Source organism: Gossypium hirsutum, chromosome A07 (genome assembly GCF_007990345.1).
Source record: "Gossypium hirsutum isolate 1008001.06 chromosome A07, Gossypium_hirsutum_v2.1, whole genome shotgun sequence".
NCBI lineage: Eukaryota > Viridiplantae > Streptophyta > Magnoliopsida > Malvales > Malvaceae > Gossypium > Gossypium hirsutum.
In genome coordinates this window covers 96936245-96948631 of record NC_053430.1, presented here as the reverse complement: position 1 = coordinate 96948631, position 12387 = coordinate 96936245, and the positions used below count along the sequence as shown (strand labels likewise).

General features: G+C 33.9%; 1 protein-coding gene and 1 long non-coding RNA gene across 4 annotated transcripts; one reads left to right on the top strand and one right to left on the bottom strand.

Moving 5' to 3' along the window:
* Nucleotides 1-261: 261 nt before the first annotated feature.
* On the bottom strand, nucleotides 262-1786 carry LOC121231863 (uncharacterized). The gene is made up of 4 exons (XR_005929961.1): nucleotides 1647-1786; nucleotides 1337-1452; nucleotides 486-564; nucleotides 262-405 (listed from the first exon to the last, which is right to left on the bottom strand). It is a non-coding gene; the product is annotated as an uncharacterized lncRNA (long non-coding RNA).
* On the top strand, nucleotides 1305-11162 carry LOC107955581 (DNA repair protein UVH3). Of its 3 annotated transcripts, XM_016891371.2 has the most exons (19): nucleotides 1305-1437; nucleotides 1521-1771; nucleotides 2156-2337; nucleotides 2448-2520; nucleotides 2748-2825; nucleotides 2969-3090; nucleotides 3172-3283; nucleotides 3458-3535; nucleotides 3638-3691; nucleotides 4221-4405; nucleotides 4590-6354; nucleotides 6822-7016; nucleotides 7509-7594; nucleotides 7801-8116; nucleotides 8202-8338; nucleotides 8528-8612; nucleotides 8791-9324; nucleotides 9429-10177; nucleotides 10810-11162. In XM_016891371.2, the coding sequence occupies exons 1-19, from the start codon at nucleotides 1350-1352 to the stop codon at nucleotides 10850-10852; spliced, it is 5133 nt and encodes a 1710-aa protein (XP_016746860.1). In that variant the 5' UTR covers nucleotides 1305-1349; the 3' UTR covers nucleotides 10853-11162. The 3 variants fall into 3 exon arrangements, with proteins under 3 accessions (XP_016746860.1, XP_040972746.1, XP_016746865.1); XM_041116812.1 differs by lacking the exons at nucleotides 1305-1437; nucleotides 1521-1771; nucleotides 2156-2337; nucleotides 2448-2520; nucleotides 2748-2825 and having other exon boundaries at nucleotides 3180-3283; XM_016891376.2 differs by lacking the exons at nucleotides 1305-1437; nucleotides 1521-1771; nucleotides 2156-2337; ... (1 more) ...; nucleotides 2748-2825; nucleotides 2969-3090 and having other exon boundaries at nucleotides 3174-3283; nucleotides 3462-3535.
* The last annotated feature ends 1225 nt before the right edge of the window (nucleotides 11163-12387 follow it).

Below are 12387 nucleotides of genomic sequence, written 5' to 3'. Positions count from 1 at the left end.
GAAATCTATAATGAAAGCCCACACAAAAGAAAGAAACCCTTTACTTTTAGACTCAAAAAAAGATCTCGTACACTCACTGATGCAACTCTTAAACCACCAACAAATGAACGACACTTGACACTTTCTAAGTCACTAACATGCGTGACATCAAGTTGCCACTAAATAGCAAGCATCCATGCAATATCTAATAAGTCACCTGTTTAACTTGAGCGTTGGAGTGTGCTTGGAGATAAAGCCTTGTATAAACACTAACTATGATCTCCTTCTTGCATACCCAAAAAGTCTACAGAGTTTTAAGTCTCCCTGGGCAACATGCCCAAGGAACCTTGGAACCATGAGCATGAGGCCCCCGTATCCATAGAGGAGATCGAAGAGTCTGAAACGTCTATAATTCCAACTCAAAACCTATAAAAACTCAAATTCAACTCCTTCTAAAACTAATGATCAAAATAAGGAAAATACTGAACAGAACGATAAATACTTACCTGAGAACACAAGTTCTTGGATCTTCCTCAAGCTCTTCACCCATGCACTTGATGGAGCATCTCTAACTTGACATGTGGCCTCCCATAAATGCAAATCATATAACACTCTCAGTCATTTAACTAGTACAACATTTTTTTTCGGACACTCAATATTTCACACGTGTTTTAATTAGAGATGTTAATGGGTTAGGCCCGATCGAATTAGGTTGGGTTTATATAAATTGTCTAGATCAATTTTTTAAATTTAGGTCTGACTCAATCTGAAAATGACTTTTTTTTTATCAAACTCAATTCAGTTTAAGAAAAGTAATCTATATTCAACCTAACTTGTCCATATTTGACTTTTTTTAATTAATTTTTATTTTAAAAATATAATAACTAAATTTACTAAAAAATACTAAAATAAAGTTTTCTAATACATTAAAAAGTATTTATATTTAAAAAAACACTACCATAAATATAATAAATATTTTATTATATTAAAAACACAAATAAATATAATAAATATTTTATGGTATTAAATATAATTTTTAAAATTTTATATTTTACATTGGGTTATTTAGTTGAGTAATTTTTTTTTTAAGATTTTAGTAATGGGATGAATAATAATATATAATTAATTATATTAAAATAATTAAACCCCTTAAAAATTTAAGCTAATAACACTACTTGTCTACTTATACAAATTTTTTTAATGAAAAAAGAAAAAAAAAAGTGAAAATGAAAAAGTACCAGAAAACTTAACCGGCGTCGTTTATTCATCGTTCTGCCAATTGGCGGCAATGGTAACCAACTTCATATAAAAATTATACAAGTCGACGATAAAAAAACAAAAGATTTTGAATTCTTACTGAGCAAGCCAAAATGGGAGTTCACGGTCTATGGGAACTGCTAGCTCCCGTCGGCCGCCGCGTGTCCGTCGAAACCCTAGCCGGAAAGAAACTCGCCATCGGTGAACTCTGAATCCCTAACAATTGCAAATTTTAAATTGTTTTAACAAATTATTTACTTTGTGTGTGTGTTTTGTTTTTGAAGATGCAAGTATTTGGATGGTTCAATTCATGAAAGCGATGCGAGATGAGAAGGGAGAAATGATTCGAAACGCGCATTTGTTAGGGTTTTTTAGGAGAATTTGCAAGCTTTTATATCTAAAAACTAAACCTGTTTTCGTCTTCGACGGTGCCACACCTATTCTCAAGCGCCGCACCGTCATTGCTCGACGTCGACAGAGAGAAAACGCTCAGGCTAAGATCCGTAAAACAGCTGAAAAATTGCTCCTAAATCAAGTACTATTCTTTTTCCATTTTATTATTATTATCAACTTTGTAATTTGAAATGCTGCTTTTTTAGGCTAATTTGGTCATTTACTATTGTTTTTTCCTATTGACAGAATAAAAGTAAAGTAGTAGTATTTAGTTAAAAAAGAATAACTGAATTCAAATGTTGTCCTTAAAAATATAGCATCTTTTAAGTTTAAGATTGAAAAAAAAAAAAAAACACTTCCAGCAATTGAATTGAATGAAAATTGCTAATTCTTTTATATTCTCTATTTGTTTCCTTGTTAAAATATAATTTCTAATGTGTGGTGGAGAAAATGAGTGTTCCTTTTTGTATTTGGATTAAACTTTATTCATTTTTGGGTTATTGTTCTATGTTTTATTGATTAACAGCTAAAGCAAATGAGACTGAAAGAGTTGGCTAAGGATCTTGACAACCAGAGGAAAATGCAGAAGAATAATAATAAGGATAAGGGTAAGATGGTTTCTTCAGATAACCAATCTGACACTAACTTTGTGGGGTGTAATGCCAACGTGGAATTGACAAAAGAAGGTGATGTAAAGCTGAAAGAAAAGTAAGCTGCCGGTTGAATAGATACCTTTTGTTTTAAGGATATTTTTCCATATTTGTTGTTAAATGTGGTTTCTTTTTCTCATTTTTTTTATTTCTTTATTTCGTTTAAAGATTGGAAGTGCCTAGTATTGCAAAGGATGGGGGTCAGAATGAAGATGAAGATGAAGATGAAGTGATAATACTGGTTAGAGCTTACTCTTTATATACTTATATTTACTATCTTTATGGAAGTATTGTTTTTCATGTTTCTCTGCTGGATTGAACCACTTTAATGGAAGTATTACTCAAGTTCTTGTTGGAGAAGTACTTTACTTTTGGGATGTCAAATAAAGTGTGTTTTAACTGCTCATTGCTTTTGATATTTTCAACTTATGTAGTTTATGGTGGTTATTGTACTTGATGCATTTGCAGCCAGATATTGATGAAAATATTGATCCTGATGTTTTAGCTGCATTGCCACAATCAATGCAACGACAGCTTCTTAAGCAGGTAGGGAACTGTATTTAGGCTGGTTGAGATATTTTGTTGTGTCTGTCTTCCAGGTTTTGTTTTCTCCTTATTATTTTCATTATTTTAAATTTTTTAGTATTATGCTTGATATCGATTACATTCTGTATTTGATTAAATTGCAGACTGATGCTAAGGGTAAGAAGATTTTATTAAATGACCTGAATCAATCTAACAAGGAGAGGAGTAGCACAGAACACGATGCTATGAAATCAACTAGTTACAGTCAGGAAAAGCTGGATGAAATGTAAGCAACATTTTTAGTTGAATTTAGACGAACTATTTTTCTTGACTAGTTTGTTCTGATTGTTTTAATGAGTCAATTTAGGTTGGCAGCGTCTCTTGCAACCAAGGAAGATAGCAATTTAGCTAATGCATCAACATCAGTTGCAGCCATCCCTTCTGAGGAGGATGGTGATGAAGATGAAGAGATGATACTTGTAAGTTTTTCCTTTGGAAAAGGATGAAAACAGTATTATTGTGGAATATTTTGTTGCCTTATTTGTTAAATCAAGACTTTCTGTGTGGTTACCTGATCTTATTAATTTAGTCCTTTCATGGCGGCTTATTTTTATATATTTCTTTATTGATCTTTTAATTTCATTTAATATTAGCCAGCAATGCATGGGAATGTTGATCCAGCTGTTTTAGCTGCTTTGCCTCCATCTCTGCAACTTGATCTTCTTGGTCAGGTGAAAATATCTATATAATATGGTTATATGTTGTTGTCATTTCTGGATTTCTGGCTTCTTCACAATATATTTTGATGATTGTTGCAATGTTCTTTTTTGTAGATGCGGGAAAGATTGATGGCTGAAAATAGACAAAAGTATCAAAAAGTTAAAAAGGTACGTTCTTTGATGATTTAATATCCAATGGGAATGCATACCATATTGAATGACCCAAGCTACAGGATTCTGCTGAAGGTGTACTTGATGGACTGTCATTTACTGAATAACCTCGACTAGATTCATGTTTATTAGTTTATATTTAAGAAGCTGGCCCCATCTCTTTCCAGACATTGAGTACTGAGCTGTTTCTGTATGATGGAAGCAACAAGTTAATTTTATATCACTAATACAATGAAGCCTTAGAGAGGATTTGTTTCATTGCTAATGATTACATTAGGTTCAACCTAACACAGGAAAATTTTGGTATGCCTACATATTTATATTTCATCAAGTTTAGCCAGAATTGGGAAATATTTCTGAAAGTTAGTTTGATGCAGGACAGTAGCTTGGATATCATTTGATTTTAATTTCTTAATAATGTGTATGAGAACCACTTTACTGATGAAATTTTTACCATAGTCACTCTGATTAGGTAGCTTTTTTTGAGCCTTATGGGTCTTATTTCTTTTATTCTTTTCTGCTCTAGGCACCTGAAAAGTTCTCCGAGCTGCAAATACAGTCTTATCTTAAAACTGTTGCTTTCCGTCGAGAGATAGATGAAGTTCAGAGAGCTGCTGCTGGGCAAGGGGTTGCTGGTGTACAGACTTCCAGGATAGCTTCTGAAGCCAACAGAGAATTTATTTTTTCATCATCATTTACTGGAGACAAACAGTAAGTGGTAATTTTGTTGTTTTCCACGTGACCAAGAACTTATTATTGAAAACCAGAATTAATGCTCTATTTGTAACTTCTTCAAACAAGGACTGGCTCTTTTCTTTCTTTCATTAATTTTTAAATTTTTGGCATTTTACAAGAATTTTAACAATGTCGGGTAGTACGTTCTTAAATTTGCCAGGGCATTTACGTCTGCTAGAAAAGAGAGAGATGAAGATAAGCAACAAGAGAGACATTCAGATCATCCCTCAGGTTTTCTGGGTAGTGTTAAATCAAGCTGTAAGTCCAATGTGGCAGCAGAATCAGTCCCTGATGAATCTACTAGTGCTCCTCATGAAGATGTTGGGACATATCTTGATGAGACAGGCCGTGTACGTGTCAGTAGAGTGCGAGGTATGGGAATTCGTATGACTCGTGATTTACAAAGGAACTTAGATTTGATGAAAGAGATTGAGAAGGAAAGAACAAATTTGAATAAGGGTGTGAATGTGCAGTCTGTTCCAGATAAGAGCAAAATTGACGCTTCAAAGAGTGTATCTAATGGAAATCAGTTTGTAGAAACTTCACGTGATGATAATGGTGAATCTGTAAATGTGAATGAGAGCAACCGGAAGTCTGCATTTGAAACTGAATCTTGTATGGAAATAACTTTTGAGGATGATGGAAAGACGGAGTATTTTGATGATGATGATGATATTTTTGCATGCTTAGCAGCAGGTGATCCTGTAACACTACCTTCTCCTAAGGAAAAATCTTTGAGAAAGCAGGCTTCGGGTTCTGATTCAGATTTTGAGTGGGAGGAGGGAGTGGTTGAAGGAAAATGGGATGATGTTACTCCTGGTATGAATGCTGAACATAATCTTTTGAATAAGGAAAGCAATATTAATGATGATAGTGAAGTGGAATGGGAGGAAGAGCCTTCTGATGCTCCCAAGAGTTCCTCTGGACCTGTTGAATCAGGTAGAATGCTCTCTAAAGGTTACTGGGAAGAGGAGTCTGATCTACAGGAGGCAATAAGGAGAAGTCTAACAGATGTAGGTGTTGAAAAATCTAATTCTTTTCCTTCTGATGTTATTGAATCAAAAAACTTAGGAGAAAACTTGGATGAAGATTTTGAATCTCTGCATGAGAAAGGTGATACAGGTGCAAGTAGTTTTCCGGGGGATGCTGTTAATTGGCAGAATAAGTCTTGTGAAAATTTAGATAGACCCCAGAAGCCATGTACTGGGAATGAACCAATTATATCAGAAACCTTTAATTCTCCTGAGAGGCCATCACCTGTACATAATTCTGATAAAAACATGACAATATTGAGTAAATTTTCTGAAAGATCTGATGGTTCTCATTCTGAGCAATCTAGGCACAATGAAACTGCAGAATTTGTTGCAACACTGGAAAAGGAGGTCGATTTTCCTACAGGGAAACACTTGGATGTTTCTGAGGAGGTTGATGGGTTGTCTACCATCTCTGACAGTTGGTTTAAGGTTAATTCTCATAGTTTTGATGCAGCACATGATAAGAAAACTGTTTCTGAAAATGAACCATCTAACCTGGTCAATGACAATACAAGTAGTGTTGAAGCTGAAATTCTGGATCAAGATAAGAAAATTGATTTTGAAGCTAAACCATCGCAGCAATCAGTTGACACAGTTGACTTATCCATTCCCACGGTGCAGTCATCTGCGAATAAAGTAATATTTGATCTTCACATTGAGCAAGAACTGTCAGGGGATATAACTTATGAAAATTGTGTCAACAAAGCAGAGCAGCATACAGACATGTCTACCATTAAGGGCAATGATAATGAAGAAATTAAGTTCTCAAAGGCTAGCTTGGATGAGGAGCAGCTAATTCTAGATCAGGAATGTATCAATATGGTAGATGAGCAGAGGAAGCTAGAACGTAATGCAGAATCTGTCAGTAGTGAAATGTTCGCAGAGTGTCAGGTGTTTGTTCTGAATTTCTGTTTACATTTTAGAACATCCATTTTCATGATCAACGGATCTCTTGCATTGGCTTGTTATTTATCTTTATGGATTCTGGAGTCATTACTAACATGTTGTGGAAGCCAAATATTTGGTAAGATAGCATTTGAAGTCTATAATACTGTGGAAAGGGTCTTAGGCAAAAAAGTTAATGATTATGTATTTCTGAACATTTAGTTTGCACATAAAAATCCATGAGACACGCTACTTGAATGTTGGAATTAATGTGTGCTGCCCCTCATGTTTGGTTAGTTTTCTTCTTATAATGTACTTTCTAGTGTGCTAGCTGCTTAACAAAAGGGATATAACATGGTAGAGAACAGACATGAAAACTGTACCTAACTTGATGTGGTTCATATTAAGAGATTTAGGTTTATTTGAATGTTAGTTGCTCTCTGCCTAATATTTGGTGACATAATGCTCTGCAGGAACTGCTGCAAATGTTTGGCTTACCCTACATTATTGCACCGATGGAGGCAGAAGCTCAATGTGCTTATATGGAGCTAACAAACCTTGTTGATGGTGTTGTCACTGATGATTCTGATGTATTCTTGTTTGGGGCACGAAGTGTTTACAAGAATATATTTGATGATAGGAAATATGTGGAGACTTACTTTATGCAGGTCAGGATTCGACAAAGCTATTGAGCAGTTCTTATTTTCTTCTTGTACCTCAATTACTTTTCATTTTAAGTAACTCCTTCATAGAGTAAGATTAATTTTATACACCTTATTTGGGGGGTGCTTCATAACAGTGAAAAGGTTCTATTCAGTTGGGTGGATTTGGACTTTTCGAAGGTTTTGATAGTTTTCCTAGGATCTTTCTAATGCAAAAATTTCATGTGTCATTTCCTATTCCTTTTTCCTTGGCCTTCTGGCTTCTTTATCACATATACAATCTGGGCATCTTTTGCCTTATTGTGATGATGTTTCTTTTTCTTATTTTTATTTTCTTTTCCTGGAAAGATCATTCACTGTTGACCTTATTTGCATTATTAGGGTCTGAGTTCAGTGCTTGTGTGTTTATTAGGTTTCTCTTCTTCTCCCCCCTCCCTTTTCCTCTTTTTTTTTTTTTTGGTTTAACTTGTTTCTCTTGTGCTCTCTCTCTTGGTCCAGGACATTGAGAAGGAACTTGGTTTGACAAGGGAAAAGTTAATGCGAATGGCATTGCTTCTGGGGAGTGACTACACTGAAGGGGTTAGGTGAATAATGGAGGCATTTTGACTCTACTGAATTCATGAATTAAAAGAAATACAATTTTACCTTTTCATTCCCAACACTTTTCCTAGATCTGCTTCTTTTGGAATTGTTTATGTTTTTATTTGTTGCGTTTATTGTCAGTATTTAGTCCTTACTTTGATGATCTTCTGCATTGATAGTCCTCTCACTGATGTACATTAAATTGCAGTGGAATTGGTATTGTTAATGCTATTGAGGTAGTGAATGCATTCCCAGAAGAAGATGGACTTCATAAATTCCGGGTGTGGATTGAGTCCCCAGATCCTACTATCTTGGGGAAGCTCAATGTGCAAGAAGGATCTAGTGCATGGAAAAGAGGGCCAAAATCCACAGAAAAAGATGTAAATAGTACAAAAACCAGCACGGGAGGATCTGAAAGCAACAATGGAGCGTCTTCATTTGACCAGAACAGTTTTCAAGCTGACAAGAACATGCAGTCTACAGATTGTATCAATGATATAAAGCAGATTTTCATGGATAAGCATGTGAATACCTTGTTTCGTCATTATTATCACAAAATTATCATTCTTCTTTCTGTCTTTTATGAATTTATTATTCTATAATTAATAGAGAAATGTGAGCAAAAACTGGCACATACCCTCATCATTCCCAAGTGAAGCAGTTATTTCTGCATATTCTTTGCCACAAGTAGATAAGTCAACTGAACCATTCACATGGGGAAGGCCAGATCTTTTTGTTCTTCGCAAGTGAGTTACCTTACAATTTGATATTATCTTTTAAAAATATGCCCTTAAAGTATGTTTGAAGCGCTGCTTTTTAGCAAACATTTTAAGAACAATTCTAATATAAACACCTTTTTGGTTCTTACTGGAGTCTGCTATGTGGATATGAAAATATGTGGTAATTGTTTTCTGATTTGCTTCGATTGCATGCAGACTGTGCTGGGAGAAGTTTGGATGGGGTAGTCAGAAATCGGATGAGTTGCTACTGCCTGTTTTAAGAGAGTACGAAAAACGAGAGGTTAGATTATTTCTCTCTCATATGTACATGATGTCAACATGATTCACTCAAAAGCATTTGCAGCTGCACCATGTAAAGAGTCACAAATAGTTCTTGTGACTGTTCATGTTTTTTTTTTTTATTCAAGGACTTCTCGTAGATGAAATTCCTGATACAATTTTTTACTTGTTTAATGAAGACTCAATTGCGAATGGAAGCCTTTTACACTTTCAATGAAAGATTTGCTAAAATACGTAGCAAGAGAATTAAGAAAGCTGTTAAAGGAATCACTGGAAAACAATCCTCGGAGTTGATAGATGATGGCATGCAACAAGCTTCTAAAAGTAGGAACAAAAGAAGAGTTAGCCCAGTCCAAAGTGGAGATGATAAATCAGGGGAACCTTCAAACAAGAAAGAGGACATTGCTTCTCAATGTCAGAGTAAATCCATGGACAAATCAGTGCCTAAGACATCAAGGAAACGGCAGAACTCTGGAAAGGATGTTTCATTTGAGATGAGAACTCCAGAACCACAACTGCGGACATTGTGCAGGCGAAAAACCAACAAACAATCAGCTGGGAATGGAAGAGGTAGAGGTGGTGGTGAAGGAAGAAGGCGTAAAGGAAGTTCTGGTTTTCAGCAGTTTGAAACCAGCTCTTCTGGTGGTGATAGCGGCAATGATAACCAGGAAGTTGATGGGGAGAAGTTAGATCAGCCACGGGAAGTGCGAAGGGTAAGCTATTTTCATTTTCTTGGTTTAATTGCTCCTGAAAAGAACTCCAATTGAATTCATTTTTGGGATATAATGATTTGCTTCAACACTCTTCATTTCTTCAGTCCATGCGTACTCGAAACCCTGTGAATTACACTGTGAATGACCTAGAAGACGAGGGTGGCTTGAGCCATAAAGAATCCTCTGGTGAAGATGCAATGGAGAAAGAAGCTGTTGAAGATGTAAAGGAAAAGATTCAATGTGAAGCTAGAGAGCCTTCTCTTGACAATATCGATGGAGACTATCTTGAAACAGGAGGCGGATTTTGTATGGACGAGAGAGGAACTGATCTACCCGATGCTAACCAAGATTTTGATCTTGAAACTGAACCAACTAATGATTACCTGAAAATGGGAGGTGGATTTTGCATGGAAGGAGACATTGATCAACCTGATACAAGCCAAGACATCAATCCCTTTTCTGAATCCGGATCAGCCAATGATTACCTGAAAATGGGAGGTGGATTTTGCATGGAAGAAAGTGAGACAATTGATAACCCAGATGCCGGTAACTACCAAGATCCTGTACAAGCAACTGAGTCTTCAAACTGCTTTGCTTTTACAGACAAAGCTGACGATAACATTGATTCAGCTGAACCATTTGTCAATGCTGAAGGATCACTACTGGATAAACTTCAAAATGGAGGGAAGACACCTAATGAAGCAAATGATGCTCTGAATCTAAGCCATCAGAATGCTGCAAATAAAGATGATTCTAAGGAAAGTGCATCACTTCGGGAGACAAGTGATGTCAGAACAACATTCATCAGTGGTCTAAGCGCAATGCCTAGCTTGAAGAGAAAGCGCAGGAGGAGGTAAACTGCAGTCTACTTTCTAGCTTTTCTTTAGAGCCTGGGAATTAATCATGCTAAACTGACAGTAGGATTTGTTATTGAAGCTTGCATATGTAGCCATCCATTGTAGACTTTGATTTACGAAATCGCAACAATATCCATCCATATAAGCTAACAGGATTAATGCTAGTGGGATCGAAGTTAGTTAGATTCAAAGTTGGACATTTGAATGTAGCTGCCCGCAAAGTTGAGGCTGTGTTGAAAACAACTTCTGAAAAATGATTTTTAAAAAATAGATAAATTCACTTTATGAAAAAAAGAAGAAGAAAATAAAACACTTCCAAGGTCTTGGGAATATATATATTGCTTATAGAATTCAATCAAATATGAGAAAAGAAACTATATATTAAGGAGTTATATATATTTTTGTTCATGCCTCATATATAAAGGGAATTATGATAATATATTATTCAACATAATAGAATTGTTTGAATTGAATTTATCGTGGATTCAAGATATAATTTTGAATTCCTTGTTCTTTTTCTTTAACCAAAAAAAATCTAAAAAGTTTTAAAGAGTTGAAGAAATTTAATCTCTTTTTTAATAGGAATCTAATAAGATAAATGAAAAGTTATGGGATCTGAAGCTTACAGGATTAAAGCCAGCAGGATTGAGTCAAGCTGGATTCGATGTTAGCGAGATGGGATGCACAATTTAGTAGCAGGACTTGAAATTAGCAGGTTTGATATTAGTGAAAACCAAAGCTATTTATTACTGTTCATGGGTTGAATTATCTGTTCACACTTGGAAGTTCATCTTAAAAATGAAAAGGTCTTGAAAAATAGATTTGAGTAAAAATTAAGATGCATTTTTTGTATGAGTCAGAATCCTGGGCAATATATTTTTGACTTGAGCCTGATCCGGCTTGACTCGAATATCTATTATATTATAGAGAGTATTATATTAATTATATATGTTAAATAATAATTATATATATTTATATTTATATTAAATCACTAATCCAACACTCAAGACCGGGAAAAAAAAATTTACTCAACTAAATAACCTAACTCAAAATATAAAATTTTAAAATTCTTTTTAACTTATTCATGTTGGATTGAAAAACCAAAACTTTTAATTGAATCCACGGAATGTTTAACCTAATTTTTAAAATTTTAAAAATAGTTATCTAATTAATCATATTTTTTGGTCTATTTATATTAAATATTTTTAAGTGTTGGATTGAACAATGAGGTAATAATTAAAAAATTAGGATGATAACAAATTTAGCTCTTAAATTTTATGTATTGTGTTAATTTAGTTATTTCCTTTTTTAAATTAACCTTCAATAATATAGATTTATCTCAATTTAATTTTAATATTTAAAAAATAAAGAAATATAAAATACATAAATATTTTAAAAGAACTATAATATAATTAAATATATATATAAAAATAAAATGAAGATATTAAATACTATTAATCGAATATGATAGAAATATTGATGAGTTTGATATTTCAGGTGCAACTATATTATGAATTTATTGAGATATTAATTATATAAAACATTTTGTTGATATTTTTACGATTCCTAATACATTTCATGGTACTGTGATTGATTGGACCGATTATTAATGATGCGTGTCGCTTTATCACTATTACTGTCCAGCTTTGTCTCTTCGTTGGGCTGATTCAGGCAAACATGTGCCTGAGGGCATTTTTAACGTTCCACCATTTCTTTGTTTAGTACTATGAATTGATAGATGCTGACTCGTATCCACATCTTACAGTTCTGATTTGTGCAATAGGGTCTACAATTACATAAATATCCAACATGCATCCAACCCAATTCTCACTTGCCACCTCATCTCATTCAGAGTGATGGAATAACAAATATATGTATATAGTACGTGGATCAATTTTTAATAATTGAAATGAATAAAATCTTTATCAAAAGAATTAATTTAATTTTTGATTTAATGTATAATAATCGTATTTTTAAAGGCAGATATAGAGAGAGTTGACAGGGATGTCTCCCTTAAATTTTGAAAATATTCATTTTAGTCTCTCAAATTTTTAAAATTTTTATTTTAATACTATAATTAATGTCTAAAAAAATGACAATTTGTGTTTTGCCCCTTAGAAATTTTTTTAACTTCATTTCTTTTATATAATTTATAAATTTTTATATTAAAGTTGGTAGCATTTTTAGTTTAGTTTGATAAACTAAT